Raw genomic sequence first — 17,741 nt, 5'->3', positions numbered from 1 at the left:
GGTCAAAACTAGTTACCATTGACCAAAGAATCAGTAAATACACACAGACGTATTCACATGCAGAGGCAAGAACAGAGACAGAGACACATGCAGAGAGAGAGAGAGATGAGACAGAGAGGAGGAAACAGAGTTAAGTCACTACATGACAGTATAGTCTTCTAGAAAACAAATATTGAAACCTGGAGAGAAAATTGCATAAATACACATTTCCAACATTGGGGAAGGAGCAATTTTGGAGAAATTGAAAGTAAAGGCTAAAATAGATCTACAATTGTATCCTATAGGATGAAGAATAAATAACTTGTACTTTTTCTCAGATCAACATTAACCTCTACACTACCTCCAGCCGAAATGTCAGGGTACCTTGAAGCCAAAGGCTGAGGCTACACACATCAGTGTTCAGAAATTCTGTTACAAGTGGATCATTAGCAACTTTCCATTTTACATGGAGGGAATTCAGGAAAATATTACAAGCCCAGTGTTTGACATCTACATCTTCCTGAACACCAGCTCACCCTGTGCTGCAAGGTAAGCATATCAGGACCCTTTTTTAGCAGGCCTGGACAGAACATAAAACCTGCAATCAGGGATCCAAGGCAGATGTTGGCCAATGACCTAGGAGAGCTGTGGGAGAATTCCCTCTTTACAGACTGCTGCCAGGTGGTATGTGACCAGGAATTCAGGGCTTGCAAGGCCATCCTAGCAGCTCTTTCTCTAGTTTTCAGAGCCATATTTGAACATGAAATGCAGGAGAGCCTAAAGAACTGAGCTGAGGCGATGATCTGGATCCCCAAGTCTTCAAAGAGATGATGGGCTTCATTTACACAGAAAAGTTGCCACACTTCTACAGTCATTTCGTGGTCACTGGTATGCTGGCAGCTACGGACAGGTATGGTCTGGAGGATTTGAAGATCATGTGTGAGGATGCCCTGTGCAGGAACCTCCCTTTGGAGAATGCTGCATACACACTCAATCCTGGCTGACCTCCAAAGTACAGAGCAGCTGAAGACTCAGGCCCTGAATTTCATTACAGTTCATGTGCCTGAGGTCTCTAAGACTTCGGGTTGGAAGTCATGGTGGAGTGTCATCCATACTGAGTGGCTGAAGCACTCCACTCCCTAGCTTCTGCACAGAGTATTTTCTTGGAGCATTCACTCAAACACCTTAAATTGTCTTAAGACCTAATAAACAATGACCTACAGCTGACTTCTACAATCAAAAACCAGTATTGTTAACAATTACACCTGGTTAGATAATGCTAACTATTGCTGGAGCATTTACACTGACGTTGTGGGAAGAAAATATGGTGGCTCTGGACTTAAAACAGCTATAATAGGTTAAAATGGCAGGTGGGAAAAGGCAGCATTAGAGTGTGGGAAATTCTACCTGATATCTACCCTGTTGATGTTCTTGTTTGCTATTTGTCTGATGTCTTGGAAACTGGGATTCAATTTAGTTATTGGCCAGAAGCTAGCCCAACTCACTTTCATCAGAGAAACCTGTCTGCATTGAACGAAGCAGAACAGAAACCAGGACCCAGAGAAAAGGAAAATCAAACATGGTTACTCATCAGAAGGAAAAGACAATGAAGACTTTTTTTAAGATTCAGTTTGTGGAAACTCAGCTGAAAAAGCAAATACTGCTCTCTCAGAAAACTCTGGTTAAAGTCCGTGCCTGCATAGAACATGATACCTACAATCACGAGCATACACAGAGGAGTTTTTATCCGTCTATAACTGATGATCCACAGGATCTGAGACCATCTTCTAGTGTCCATGGCCATATAGAGATCTCTGGAGAAGTCCTTAACATCATAAAATATAATATAAATAAAACTTGTGAAATTAGTTTGTGGGGTCCAGAGATGTTTATGTTCAGAGAAGTCATGTGTATTCCTATCAGCCAAGCTCAACTGCATTTGTCTGTGTAGACCCTTACTGTTGTCCAAGTATTAGAAAACCTATCAATTTTTTCTTAGCATTTAATGTTGGAAAATTGGAACTCCACCATCATGCTCCTTTGAAGTCTGGGAAGAGTAGGCCAAAGTGAAAGGAGTCTCCTCCTCCTGGGAGAGAAGTGTCTGTGGGTCAAGGCATGCAAAAAAATATTTATCAGTTTTGAAAGCATTAGAAGGGATTGATTCATTGCAAATTCATATGACTTAGGTGAGTGGTTTTCAAACTTCCTAATGCTGTGACACCTTAATAAAGTTCTTCATGTTGTGGTGAACCAGAAGTACTAAAGTTCTCTGTAGCTACTTCATAACTGTAATGTTGCTACTGTTATGAATCATACTGTAAATAGCTAATATACAATATATATGATATTCAACCCCCGTGAAAGGGTCATTAGACCACCAAAGAGGATGGGGTCCCACAAGCTGAGAACCATGGCTTAGGCCATACCTGTCAGCAAACCAGGTCGGCTGCCCACAGATCACCTATTAAATTCCTACAGACCCAATCACACAATTTCAACCCCACCTCTGTAGCACACCACTGTTAGAGTCTTCACTGCCCATTCTATCCATATCCTGTGCATCCCACAGATCTTCCCCTTCTAACACCCCTCCCCAACTCTTTGTCTTGTCCCAGCCCCCAAGCCAAGTATGCACCCATGCTAACACAAGTGCCACTCTTCCCCTGGTAATAGAAGGCTAAAGGCAGATTCACACCTCTCCTTTACTCCCCCACTTACAATTTTTCCATTCTCATTCCAAGCTCTTTGGCAGGAAATCTGTTGTGCTTTTACTTACTAAAGTGACAACCTCAATGGATCACAAAGAACTTTTGCCCCAATCTTCCTTTCCCCATCTCAGCCCATCATTTCTTCCTCAAACCAAAGCATGCATTCAGTAAAAAGACAGCAAAAGAACAGCCAGGGAAATAGGATGGAAATTTTAGAAAATCATCACTCCCTCCTCTATGCCAACTTCAACCCCTTAATGTCATCTATACACCTGTATCATTACACCAGCTGTAGCCTTCCTGCTTGCCTACATCTCCTGTGAGTCCCACAGACAATTCCTTTTAAAGCTCCCTCCCCCTAATCCCTTGCTGTATTCTACCATCTAACTTCAGCATGCACTCACTGATAACTTACTGAACAAACTTACAGGGAAGCACGGAAAGTGCCTGTAGATTGTCCGGTTCCTTTCAGTTCTTGTAGCTCTACAACTACTAGTCTATTTCCCACTCTACAGGAAAATTTCTGGGGTAATGTCTTTCTACTACCTACCTCAATTCCAAGGAGACAAAATAAGCAGATTCTGGTGGAATCTCCTCCCTCCTGTGAACCTCTTTAGACTTCTAACTTATGTGCATTCCTAAGTGTCAGCTCCCTGTTCAAAGAAATCTGAAACCACCAGTAGCCAAAACTGTTGGGTCCAAAGAAAAGTTCTTGTCTGGCAGCAGTGATGGCTGTTCTCAGGTGTCAACTTGACTACATCTAGAATGAACTACAATCCAGAATTTAGAAAGATATTGTAAAAATGTAAAGAGACAATTAGATGTAGACCTAAGTAGTACAGGGCTTTAATCCCAGCATTCAAGAGACAGAGGCATGTAGATCTGTGTCCAAGGTCAGTTTACAGAACAAGTTCTAAGACAGCCAAGCCTAGGCAGTAAAAGATGTAATAATAGATCCAAGGCAGCATGTTCTAATCCCAGCAAGCAGCAGCAATGGGCAGCTTGGGCCATGAGGCTCTAAGTTAGAGTCACCTTTTGGTCAAGATTTAGTGCTGTTGGATCTTACAACACCAAGCCTACCTAAATGACGGCATGTTCCCTATCATGATGATAATGGACTGAACCTTCAAAAGGGCAAGCTGGCCCCAGCTAAATGTTTGCCTTCATGAAAATTGCTTTGGTCATGATGCCTCTTCATAGCAATAAAACCGTATCTAAGACAACACACCACAATCACACTTTTCAAAAATTCGTAGTGGAAACAGGAGACAAGGAATAGAGGTGCAACTTGTCCCAGACAAATGTAGAAATTAGAATATAAATCTTTAATCATTGCAAGCCCAATATCTAAGATATTAGCATAAACAAAACAATAACAGCCAGAGTAATCCTAACACAGCAGTTCCCAAAAATTCCAGTATGACTGAAGTACAAAAAGAAAAGACTTTAAAACAATATGAGTGAAGGTAACAGAGGTAAATAGGGAGAGAAGGAAGAAATCCGTGAAAAATCCATGATACCACATACTAACTGTGAGGAAAGAAAGAAATCCATTAACAAAATCTGGGGGCTGGGGGGAGATAGTGGAAGGAAATGAAAAAAAATTAAGGCCCGAAAATGTAAATAGAATTGATATGCAAATACATACTGAGTAAATTCTGGAAATGAGAACCTTAACATTTCCATGCAAAGAATTAATGAAATTAAGAATGGGTTTTTTTAAGAAAAGATTAATGCATCCTTATCCAAATTAACAAAAGTGCAGAGAGAATATACAAATTCACATAATCAGAAATTAAATGTGAAACATAACAGACACAGACAACCCAGAGGCTCACAAGGTCACACTTTGGCAAACTGTGCATTACCACCTTGGAAAATTTAAAATTATGTGATAGTTTTCTTGATTGGTAACACTTATCAAGGTCAAATCACAGGGAGATGTTCAATTCGACAAACATAACTCCTGATAAAGTAGAGGCAGTCAATAAAAGTCACCTCACTTGCCCCACTTCGAAACAGTATCCCCATCCCCTCTTTTCTCCTTGTTGCTGTGTACAAGCCTCTTACTCTGTGGTAGTTTCCTTGCTGGACTAGAGGCCATGAAGTCCATGCCATGAGAATACCAGTTAGGCCACCTTCTCACAGAAATATTGTACTCTCTTGATTACCCTCCACTCCATGATGACCCCTAATCCATCTTTGCCTCTCCTTCACTGTGTCACAGTTCTCAAAGTGGACTTAGAAACCATGGAATGGATACAGAAAATGTGGTACATCTACACAGTGAAATATTACTCAGCTATCAAAAACAATGACTTTATGAAATTCATAGGCAAATGGATGGAACTGGAAAATATCATCCTGAGTGAGGTAACCCAATCACAGAAAAACACAGATAGTATGCACTCATTGATAAGTGGATATTAGCCCAAATGCTCCAATTACCCTAGATGCACAGAACACATGAAACTCAAGAATGGTGACGAAAATGCGAATGCTTCACTCCTTCTTTAAAGTGTTCCCTTCTTTAAAGGGAACGAGAATACCCTTGGGAGGGAATACGGAGGCAAAGTTTAGAACAGAGGCAGAAGGAACACCCACTCAGAGCCTGCCCCACATGTGGCCCATACATATATAGCCACCAAACTAGATAAGATGGATGAAGCAAAGAAGTGCAGGTCGACAGGAATTGGATGTAGATCTCTCCTGAAAGACACAGCCAGAATACAGAATACATAGGTGAATTCCATCATTAAACCACTGAACTGAGAATGGGTCCCTCATTGAATGAATCTTAGAAAGGACTGGAAGAGCTTGAAGGGGCTTGAGACCCCATATGAACAAACATGCCAACCAACCAGAGCTTCCAGGGACTAAGCCACTACCCAAAGACTATACATAGACTCACCCTGAACTCCAACTGCATATGTAGCAATGAATAGCATAGTAAGAGCACCATTGGAAGAGGAAGCCCTTGGTCCTGCCAAGACAGAACCCCCAGTGAATGTAATTGTTGGGGGGAGGGTGGTAATGGGGGAAGGATGGGGAAGGGAACACCCATAGAGAAGGGGAGTGGGAAGGGTTAGGGGGATGTTGGCCAGGAAACAGGGATGGGGATTAACAATCGAAATATAAATAAGAGATACTCAAGTTAATAAATATTTAAAAAAAGAAAGAAACCATGGCTGTCTTATGTACCTTACTTAGTTGGTTCAGAGGGTCTTGTTCTACTAGTATCCTCCATCCCCTCTTCCTACACTTATTTTGCCTCCTCTTCTGCAGTCTTCCCTGAAATCTGATGGAGATTCATATCCTCTCTCTCTCTCTCTCTCTCTCTCTCTCTCTCTCTCTCTCTCTCTCGTTATAATATATTGTTTTAGGACTCTGAATATATTCCCACCTGCTGCAGGAGGAAGCTTCTCTGATGGTGACTCATTTATGGCTACTTATTAATGAGTAGAGCAGAATATCATTTGGTTTGTCTTACCTTTTTTTAAAGACCTGTTTTCTTTGTTTGAATCCTAGGTTTCTGGGCTATCTGGTTTCTGGTTTTTATTTACCTGAGCAGTGTCGAGTATGGGTCCTGACTCATGAACTGAGCTTATATCAAATCAACTATTAGTTGGCTACTATTAGAGGTTCTGAGCCACTATTGCCCTACCATACTTTCTAGGCAGGACAAGTTATAGGACAAAGGATTTGGTGTTTATGTTTCTCTTTTGGTAGTCCACAGAATTACTTTCCTTCACCAAAGCCACTAGAGCAGAGGGGGAACGCTCCATGAAAGAACCAGCTAGAATTCTTCATATTAAATGTGTGTGTGTGTGTGTGTGTGTGTGTGTGTGTGTGTGTGTGTGTGTGTTGTCCTTGGCAATGGTGTCCTGCTGTCAGTTTGCAGACAGCAACTCATTGTCTTGGTGACAGCCTGGATCATTTGTAAGCTTCCATGGGATCCTCTTGGTTAAACAACTCAATCGAATGCAACCCAGTCCCAGTACTGGAAGCTTTATTTGGTAACAAGGGATGACTAGTGACTAGTTGAGATTCTTATCCCTGATAAGATCACCTTGGTGTATTTTAGGAAGTTTGTGCTGAACGATGTATCTAAATCATCACTCAAATGCTTTAGTAAATCACTCATTTACTTAGCTCCTGGTAACCACATATCTGAGAATACATACCATATTTATCTTTCTGAGTCTGAGTTAACTTTTTCAGGATGAATTGTTTTGGTATTATCCATTTGAAAATTCCATGATATCTTTTAAAAAGAGCTGAGTTATAATTTATTGTGTTAATGTACCACATTTTCTTTATTTTTTTTCTTTTGAGGGACAGAAGTTTGTTTCTAGTTTCTGGCTATCATGACTAGAGTAGTTTGAACATCTCTTAGCAACTCTCCCTCTGCTAGGGTGAAATAACCTTGGGCATATGCCCAAGAGGAGTTTAGATGGACCTTGGCGTAGAACAATTCCCACATTTCTGAGTACACACATGCTGATTTCCATAATGTTTGTATAAGTTTGCACCATAAATGGAGAATTATTCCCCTTAGGTCACATACTCAATAGCATGAGCTGTCACTTGTATTACTGATCTTAGCCATTTTGAACATTGTATGATGGAATCTCAAAGTAGTTTTGATTTGCATTTCCCTGATGACTAAGGATATCAAACTTTTCTTTACGTGTTTCTAAGCCATTTGAGGTTCCACTATGGGAAATTCCCTGTTTAGATCTGTACCCTATTTTAAAATTGGATTATTTGGCTTTTTGATATCTAGATTTCTAAACTATTTGTCTATTTTTGGCACTAGTCATTGATTAGATGTGGAGTATCCCATTCTGTATGTCTCCTATTGTCTGAATGATGGTGTCCTTTGCCTAATATAAGCTTTTAAATTTCATGAGGTTCCATTTATTTGTTGTTGATTGTAGTGCCTGTACTATGGGTATTCTGTTCAGAAAGTATTCTCCTATGACAATGATTTAAAGACCACTACACCCCACTTTCTCTTCTATAAAATTTAGTGTATTTTGCTATTATCTTGAGGTTTTTTTTGTTCACTTAGACTTCAGATTTGTGCAGGGTGGAAAGGATGGATCTATTTGCATTCTACTACATGCAGCCATCCAGTTAGACCAGCACCATTTATGGAAGATACTGTCTTTTTTCCAATATGTATATATTTGTGTCTGGGTCTTCAATTCAATTCCAGTAATCAATGTATCTGTTTTTATGCCATCCCATGTGGGTTCTATTACTATAGTTCCATGATTCAAATTGAAATCAGTAACAGAAATTGAAATGGTGTAAACTTCTACAGTTCTTTTATTGTTAAGGATTGCTTTAGCTATCCTGGTTTTTGTGGAGGTAGACGGTCCATATGAAGTTGAGAATTGTCTTTCAAGATCTGTGAAGAAATGTGTTGCAATTTTGGTTGTGATTAAACCCAATGTGTAGATTGGTTTTGGCCATGTTTACTATGTTAACCCTGATCCATGTGCATGGGAAATTTTCCATCTTCTGATAGTTCCTTCAAGTTCTTTCTTCAAAGACTTAAGATTTTTATCTTACAAGTTCTTTGCTTTCTTTTTTAAAGTTAGTCCTAAGTATTTTATATTGCTTGAATGTGTTGTGAAAGGGGTTGTTTCCTTGATTTCATTCTACTTCTGTGTACAGGAGGGCTGCTGACTTTTGTGAGTTAATTTTGTATCCAGGTACTGGCTGAAAGTGTTCATTAGCTGTAGGACTTTTCCAGTAGAAATTTTAGAGCCATGTGTCTACCCTAATATTAAATAAATATAAAAATATTTGACTTCTTCATTGACAAATATTTGTGTATTCTTGATCTTCTTTAGTTGGCTTATTGCTTTAAGACAGTAAGTGCTCTATTTAATAGGTATATATCCAGAATAGTCAACCTTACCTTGTCCTGATTTTAGTGGAATATCTTCAAGTTTCTCTCCATTTATGTTGATGTTGGCTTCGTCTTGATCTATTGCTTTATTATATTCAGTTATATCCCTTGTGTCTCTTAGTACTTTTGTCATGGAGGATGGTAGATTTTGTCAAAGTCTATTTTTGCAACTAATGAGAAGATTGTGTGGCTATTGTCTTTCAGTTGTTCATATTTTAGATTGTAGTACTAGTGCCGAAGCACTTGTGCCAACTACTCCAGCTACTCCTATCCCAAGCAGGATGGATAATACTACTTAAGGCACTACAACCATTTTCACTTGGAAATTTATTGGGAATGCTTTCCCTGTGTAATAAGTTATTGGGGGAACTAGCTGTACCAGGATACAGAAAGCAAAAGATATTTTACAACTAGGGTGTGTATACAAGGGATGAATCCTGTTGAGCAAGTCTACAAAGCATCCTCTGTAGTCAGGATGCACCCATACTCTATAGTGGCAAGAGTTACAATGATTTTGCAGAGATGTGAATTTTCTGAGAGTATGTGATTTCCAATACAAAGGCCTTCTCATATCATTGATTATATGTCACATTGTCTCTTTCTGATGGCTGCCATCTACACTGAGTACTCCCTATGGTCTGTGAATAGTTTCCAGAGATAGTTGTTCAATCATAATAGGGGGGCTGGGCATTTAAGCATAACCAACAGTCCTGTGTCAATCAGGACAAGAGGAATTAAGTGTGTGGAAAGAAGCTTCCACAAATTGAAATGTGCTGATCAAAGTGTTGGAGTGGGATTTTGTTGAAACAGGAAGCTAGTAAAGTGGGTGACTCCCATGATAGGGCAGTGGTACGCAGAGGCGGAGGCAAGGCCCTGAACTCCAGCATCAGCAGGCCTTTTTGGGCCCAATGTTTACCCCTGGAATCTGTCTAAAATCTTTTAAGACAGAAGAGAGTATTTCCAACGGTTACCTTAGAATCTGTCTAACTTAAGCACCTCCTTTTCATGTATATCATCTCAATCCCCAAATATAACCTGAATCCCATCTGGTGGTCTCTTTTCTTCTTTCAATGAAGCTGAGTGTCATGTGGTTACAAGGTGAGTAAGCTTGAGAGAAATGTGGGAGTTTCCATTTCTAACTAGCTAGATGGAATCAGATTTCAGTGAGGGTCCCAGTAGATGGAGCCTCTGCTTTCATAATGGCAGTGTGCACAGTAGTAGTCTAAGTCTCCTTTGCAGCATCTCTGATGGGGCTGCTGCTCTGGGTACATGTAAAAATATTTTTGGGGTGGGATTTTCTCCCACAGTGGTCTAACAGGTGATGCAGAAAATCTTCCAGGTCAAAGTGTAAGTATGGGAATAAAGTCCCAACTGGGGGCAGTGTGGTTGACCTGGTGGTTGGCAATAGTTTGTCAATGTTAGCAATTATCCAAGCGAAAATGAGGGGCTAATGGGAAGTAGCTGAGAGGGTTGTAAGATAAAAGCATAAAGGAAGCAGAATTAAAAAAGTTGAAGGTGCAACTTTAACAGATCAAGTGGGCATGAGTTGATGTTCCATTGTTCTTGTGACAATTCACCTTAGAGCGTCTCTCTCCTGGGAAGCTTAAAGTGGAAGGTTGTTTCCATGTCTCGATTCTGTCCACCTTAACTGCTCTTGGCATGGTCAGCATCATGGTATAGGCACTTCCCAGTGGGTGGCGGGGTGGCAGACATAAAACATGGTGTGTGGCAGGCCAGAGTTGCTTCTGGACCCTATGGAGAGTGTTCAAGGATTTTAAGAACAAATGTTGGTCATATTTGGCTAGATTTCTAGACTGAAATTTAACGAGCATGGGAAGAAATCTCCCATATAGGATCTAAAATTGGGTAAGACCCAAGGTATATGGAGTATTCCTGACCTTTTGTAAGGTCTAAGGTAAGAGAGACACCTAATCACTACCAGTTTCAAGTGTTAATTTAGGCAAGGCCTCCTTCAATGTCCCATTCACCTTCTCTATCCCAGAATCTGCTATAAAGTATCAGATACCTGAGAGACAAAGCCTGGTCCATTGTCAAGGAGAGTAAGCAAAGTATACCTGGTATTATGTCTTCCAGGGTTTTTTTTGCTTCTATACTGGTAGTCTCCTTCTTTGTAGGGTAGGTTTCTGCCCCTACTAAAAAGCAGGTATAAAATCTAGCAGATATTTATATCCTTATGTTCCAGGCTTAATTTCTGTATATTCCATTTACATTTAGCCCTTGGCTGTTTGCCCCTAATTCTATTTCCTGGAGCTCCTTGATTAGGACTTGAGGAATTTACAACCTGACGGGTAAGATAGTGTGAGATTACCTAATCAACCCAATATCCTAACTGAAATATTTTATATCTTGCCCCATGTAGCAATTACTTTACCTTTTGGTGACCTAGAGGTGAAGCTTACTGAATCAAATGATTGGAATGCTTAGTAACTTCCTTAGAATGGTAAGAACCTCAGAGGTTAGCAATGATCCATCTCTTTTTTATATTTCATTACATTTGTTTTGATATTTTAGTCTTTGGCAGTATATCCAGGGATGGCTGGGAGGCTAGAGGGTAGCAAGCATACCAGCATGTTGGTGGTGGAAGCCTTGGCAACATCTCTTGTGGCTTTATTATCTTGTCTGTTTCCTTGGGCTATTTCTGATGTTCCCTTTTGATGCCCATGTCAAAGCACTATGGTCACTTTGAGAGAAAGTCATAATGTCCCCAGCAAAGCAAATATTTCTTCCTTATTTTTAATGGTATTGACTTCAGCAGTTAACAATACTCTCTCTTGATATATAGACCCATGTATAGGAGCAATGGCAAAGACATATCTGCTGTCAGTATAAATATTAGCTGTAGTCCCCTCTGCCAACTTCAAAACCTGAGTTAGAGCCGTCAACTCAGCCTTTTGTGTTGATGTTCCTAGAAGCAAAGCAGTTGCCCAGATAATAGAGTCCAAGTTCACCACTGCCAACCCTGCATACCTGATTCTGTTCTGGATAAAGCCTCTCCCAATTATGATGCAGATTTGCTCTGTATCTGGCCAGGATATGTCAGTCAAGTCCAGCCTGATGTTCTAGATATGCCCAAAATCTATAGAGAAATCATGCTGTACATTTGCAGATAGGCAACGGACAAGGGGGACTGGGTTTGGGGCAGATGATGAGTTATGTCTTATGTGAAGGGTACCCAAAAGTAGCACCTGGAAGTGAACCAATCTGGTTTTGGACAGCCATTGGCTAAGAGGATTCTTGAGGCTCCTCTCAATAGCACAGTAGGTGGTGATAACAAATTTCTGTTTCATGGTTGTCTTGTCAGTGTCCTTAATGAACAGGGCAGTAGTAGATCCAAAGGCAGGCTGGCCATCCTTGAGTCACAAGGCTCAGCTTCTCAGCTATGTAAGCCTGTTCTTTTTTAATGACCGAAAGTTTAGGTGAGTACACCCTTGGCTACCCCTTTTCTTTCACCTATGTACAGGTGGGAGGGTTTGTGTATAATTAGAAAGGCCAGGGCCAGTGACTCTAACAAGGGTGTTTTCAAGCTCTTTTTTTTTTAATCAACTTGAGTATTTCTTATATATATTTCGAGTGTTAGTCCCTTTCCTGGTTTCCGGGCAAACATCCCCTTCCCCTTCTTTATGGGTGTTCCCCTCCCCACCCTCCCCCCATTGCCGCCCTCCCTCCAACAGTCTAGTTCACTGGGGATTCAGTCTTAGCAGAACCCAGGGCTTCCCCTTCCACTGGTGATCTTACTAGGATATTCATTGCTACCTATGAGGTCAGAGTCCAGGGTCAGTCCATGTATAGTCTTTAGGTAGTGGCTTAGTCCCTGGAAGCTCTGGTTGCTTGGTATTGTTGTACATATGGGGTCTCGAGCCCCTTCAAGCTCTTCCAGTTCTTTCTCTGATTCCTTCAACAGGGGTCCTATTCTCAGTTCAGTGGTTTGCTGCTGGCATTCGCCTCTGTATTTGCTGTATTCTGGCTGCGTCTCTCAGTAGCGATCTACATCTGGCTCCTATCGGCCTGCACTTCTTTGCTTCATCCATCTTGTCTAATTGGGTGGCTGTATATGTATGGGCCACATGTGGGGCAGGCTCTGAATGGGTGTTCCTTCAGTCTCTGTTTTAATCTTTGCCTCTCTATTCCCTGCCAAGGGTATTCTTGTTCCCCTTTTAAAGAAGGAGTGAAGCATTCACATTTTCATCATCCCTCTTGAGTTTCATTTGTTCTAGGCATCTAGGGTAATTCAAGCATTTGGGCTAATAGCCACTTATCAGTGAGTGCATACCATGTTTGTCTTTCTGTGATTGGGTTAGCTCACACAGGATGATATTTTCCAGATCCAACCATTTGCCTACGAATTTCATAATGTCATTGTTTTTGATAGCTGAGTAATATTCCATTGTGTAGATTTACCACATTTTCTGTATCCATTCCTCTGGTGAAGGGGATCTGGGTTCTTTCTAGCTTCTGGCTATTATAAATAAGGTTGCGATGATAGTGGAGCACGTAACTTTTTTATATGTTGGGGCATCTTTTGGGTATATGCCCAAGAGAGGTATAGCTGGATCCTCAGGCAGTTCAATGTTCAATTTTCTGAGGAACCTCCAGACTGATTTCCAGAATGGTTGTATCAGTCTACAATCCCACCAACACAATGGAGGAGTGTTCCTCTTTCTCCACATCCTCTCCAGCATCTGCTGTCACCTGAGTTTTTGATCTTAGCCATTCTCACTGGTGTGAGGTGAAATCTCAGGGTTGTTTTGATTTGCATTTCCCTTATGACTAAAGACATTGAACATTTCTTTAGGTGTTTCTCAGCCATTCGGCATTCCTCAGCTGTGAATTCTTTGTTTAGCTCTGAACCCCATTTTTTAATAGGGTTATTTGTCTCCCTGCGGTCTAACTTTGAGTTCTTTGTATATTTTGGATATAAGGCCTCTATCTGTTGTAGGATTGGTAAAGATCTTTTCCCAATCTGTTGGTTACCGTTTTGTCCTAACCACAGTGTCCTTTGCCTTACAGAAGCTTTGCAGTTTTATGAGATCCCATTTGTCGATTCTTGATCTTAGAGCATAAGCCATTGGTGTTTTGTTCAGGAAATTTTTCCAGTGCCCATGTGTTCCAGATGCTTCCCTAGTTTTCCTTCTATTAGTTCGAGTGTATCTGGTTTGGTGTGGAGGTCCTTGATCCACTTCAACTTAAGATTTGTACAGGGTGATAAGCATGGATCGATCTGCATTCTTCTACATGTTGACCTCGAGTTGAACCAGCACCATTTGCTGAAAATGCTATCTTTTTTCCATTGGATGGTTTTGGCTCCTTTGTCAAAAATCAAGTGACCATAGGTGTGTGGGTTCATTTCTGGGTCTTCAATTCTATTCCATTGGTCTATCTGTCTGTCTCTGTACCAATACCATGCAGTTTTTTTCACTATTGCTCTGTAATATTGCTTGAGTTCAGGGATAGTGATTCCCCCTGAAGTCCTTTTATTGTTGAGGATAGTTTTAGCTATCCTGGGTTTTTTGTTATTCCAGATGAATTTTCAAATTATTCTGTCTAAGTCTTTGAAGAATTGGATTGGTATTTTGAGGGGATTGCATTGAATCTGTAGATTGCTTTTGGTAAAATGGCCATTTTTACTATATTAATCCTGCCAATCCATGAGCATGGGAGATCTTTCCATCTTCTGATGTCTTCTTCAATTTCTTTCTTCAGTGTCTTGAAGTTCTTTTTTTTTGTTTTGTTTTGTTTTGTTTTGGTTTTTTATGTGAATTTAATCTTTACTTAAACTTTTATTAAAATTTTTTTTAATAACTTGAGTATTTCTAATATACATTTCAAGTGTTATTCCCTTTCCCGGTTTCCGGGCAAACATCCCCCTCCCCCCTCCCCTTCCTTATGGGTGTTCCCCTCCCAACCTTCCCCCCATTGCCGCCCTCCCCCCATAGACCATTTCACTGGGGGTTCAGACTTAGCAGGACCCAGGGCTTCCCCTTCCACTGGTGCTCTTACTAGGATATTCATTGCTACCTATGGGGTCAGAGTCCAGGGTCAGTCCATGTATAGTCTTTAGGTAGTGGCTTAGTCCCTGGAAGCTCTGGTTGCTTGGCATTGTTGTACTTTTGGGGTCTCGAGCCCCTACAAGCTCTTCCAGTTCTTTCTCTGATTCCTTCAATAGGGGACCTATTCTCAGTTCAGTGGTTTGCTGCTGGCATTCGCCTCTGTATTTGCTGTATTCTGGCTGTGTCTCTCAGGAGCGATCTACATCCGGCTCCTATCGGCCTGCACTTCTTTGCTTCATCCATCTTGTCTAATTGGGTGGCTGTATATGTATGGGCCACATGTGGGGCAGGCTCTGAATGGGTGTTCCTTCAGTCTCTGTTTTAATCTTTGCCTCTCTCTTCCCTGCCAAGGGTATTCTTGTTCCCCTTTTAAAGAAGGAGTGAAGCATTCACATTTTGATCATACGTCTTGAGTTTCATTTGTTCTAGGTATCTAGGGTAATTCAAGCATTTGGGCTAATAGCCACTTATCAATGAGTGCATACCATGTATGTCTTTCTGTGATTGGGTTAGCTCACTCAGGATGATATTTTCCAGTTCCAACCATTTGCCTACGAATTTCATAAACTCGTTGTTTTTGATAGCTGAGTATTACTCCATTGTGTAGATGTACCACATTTTCTGTATCCATTCCTCTGTTGAAGGGCATCTGGGTTCTTTCCATTTTCTGGCTATTATAAATAAGGCTGCGATGAACATAGTGGAGCACGTGTCTCTTTTATATGTTGAGGCATCTTTTGGGTATATGCCCAAGAGAGGTATAGCTGGATCCTCAGGCAGTTCAATGTCCAATTTTCTGAGGAACCTCCAGACCGATTTCCAGAATGGTTTTACGAGTCTGCAATCCCACCAACAATGGAGGAGTGTTCCTCTTTCTCCACATCCTCTCCAGCATCTGCTGTCACCTGAGTTTTTGATCTTAGCCATTCTCACTGGTGTGAGGTGGAATCTTAGGGTTGTTTTGATTTGCATTTCCTTTATGACTAAAGATGTTGAACATTTCTTTAGGTGTTTCTCAGCCATTCGGCATTCCTCAGCTGTGAATTCTTTGTTTAGCTCTGAACCCCATTTTTTAATAGGGTTATTTGTTTCCCTGCGGTCTAACTTCTTGAGTTCTTTGTATATTTTGGATATAAGCCCTCTATCTGTTGTAGGATTGGTAAAGATCTTTTCCCAGTCTGTTGGTTACCGTTTTGTCCTAACCACAGTGTCCTTTGCCTTACAGAAGCTTTGCAGTTATATGAGATCCCATTTGTCGGTTCTTGATCTTAGAGCATAAGCCATTGGTGTTTTGTTCAGGAAATTTTTTCCAGTGCCCATGTGTTCCAGATGTTTCACTAGTTTTTCTTCTATTAGTTTGAGTGTATCTGGTTTGATGTGGAGGTCCTTGATCCACTTGGACTTAAGCTTTGTACAGTGTGATAAGCATGGTTCGATCTGCATTCTTCTACATGTTGCCCTCCAGTTGAACTAGCACCATTTGCTGAAAATGCTATCTTTTTTCCATTGGATGGTTTTGGCTCCTTTGTCAAAAATCAAGTGACCATAGGTGTGTGGGTTCATTTCTGGGTCTTCAATTCTATTCCATTGGTCTATCTGTCTGTCTCTGTACCAATACCATGCAGTTTTTATCACTATTGCTCTGTAATACTGCTTGAGTTCAGGGATAATGACTCCCCCTGAACTCCTTTTATTGTTGAGGATAGTTTTAGCTATCCTGGGTTTTTTGTTATTCCAGATGAATTTGCAAATTGTTCTGTCTAACTCTTTGAAGAATTGGATTGGTATTTTGCTGGGGATTGCATTCAGTCTGTAGATTGCTTTTGGTAAAATGGCCATTTTTACTATATTAATCCTGCCAATCCATGAGAATGGGAGATCTTTCCATCTTCTGAGGTCTTCTTCAATTTCTTTCCTCAGTGTCTTGAAGTTCTTATTGTACAGATCTTTTACTTGCTTGGTTAAAGTCACACCGAGGTACTTTATATTATTTGGGTCTATTATTAAGGGTGTCATTTCCCTAATTTCTTTCTCGGCTTGTTTCTCTTTTGTATAGAGGAAGGCAACTGATTTATTTGAGTTAATTGTATACCCAGCCACTTTGCTGAAGTTGTTTATCAGCTTTAGTAGTTCTCTGGTGGATCTTTTGGGATCACTTAAATATACTATGATGTCATCTGCAAATAGTGATATTTTGACCTCTTCTTTTCCGATCTGTATCCCTTTGATCTCCTTTTGTTGTCTGATTGCTCTGGCTAGATCTTCAAGAACTATATTTAATAAGTAGGGAGAGAATGGGCAGCCTTTTCTAGTCCCTGATTTTAGTGGGATTGCTTCGAGTTTCTCTCCATTTAGTTTAATGTTCGCAACTGGTTTGCTGTATATGGCTTTTACTATGTTTAGGTATGGACCTTGATTTCCTATTCTTTCCACGACTTTTATCATGAAGGGGTGTTGAATTTTGTCAAATGCTTTCTCAGCATGTAATGAAATGATCCTGTGGTTTTGTTCTTTCAGTTTGTTTATATAATGGATCACGTTGATGGTTTTCCTTATATTAAACCATCCCTGCATGCCTGGGATGAAGTCTACTTGATCATAGTGGATGATTGTTTTGATGTGCTCTTGGATTCAGTTTGCCAGAATTTTATTGAGTATTTTTGCATCGATATTCATGAGGGAAATTGGTCTGAAGTTCTCTTTCTTTGTTGGGTCTTGTGTGATTTAGGTATAAGAGTAATTGTGGCTTCATTGAAGGAATTCGCTAGTGCTCCATCTGTTTCAATTTTGTGGAATAGTTTGGATAATATTGGTATCAGGTCTTCTATGAAGGTCTGATAGAATTCTGCACTAAACCCGTCTGGATCTGGGCTCTTTTTGGTTGGGAGACCTTTAATGACTGCTTCTATTTCCTTAGGAGTTATGGTGTTGTTTAACTGGTTTATCTATTATTGATTAACTTCGGTACCTGGTATCTGTCTAGGAAATGGTCCATTTCCTGCAGATTTTCAAGTTTTGTTGAATATAGGCTTTTATAGTAAGATCTGATGATTTTTTGAATTT

General features: G+C 40.5%; 1 protein-coding gene across 1 annotated transcript in view; it reads left to right on the top strand.

The window, feature by feature from the left end:
- Positions 1–809: 809 nt before the first annotated feature.
- Positions 810–17,741, top strand: part of LOC148006719 (TD and POZ domain-containing protein 1-like) — a 29,602-nt gene continuing 12,670 nt past the window's right edge. Inside the window, exon 1 of the mRNA XM_087641177.1 lies at positions 810–889. Within this exon, the coding sequence (XP_087497303.1) occupies positions 810–889 (80 nt within the window). The remainder of the gene's footprint in view (positions 890–17,741) is intronic.

The sequence above is a fragment of the Rattus norvegicus genome, chromosome 2, assembly GCF_021556685.1.
Source record: "Rattus norvegicus strain SHRSP/BbbUtx chromosome 2, alternate assembly SHRSP_T2T, whole genome shotgun sequence".
In the NCBI taxonomy this organism is placed as follows: domain Eukaryota; kingdom Metazoa; phylum Chordata; class Mammalia; order Rodentia; family Muridae; genus Rattus; species Rattus norvegicus.
Note: the sequence above shows the minus strand (reverse complement) of the source record. Positions and strands in the feature narration are given on the sequence as shown.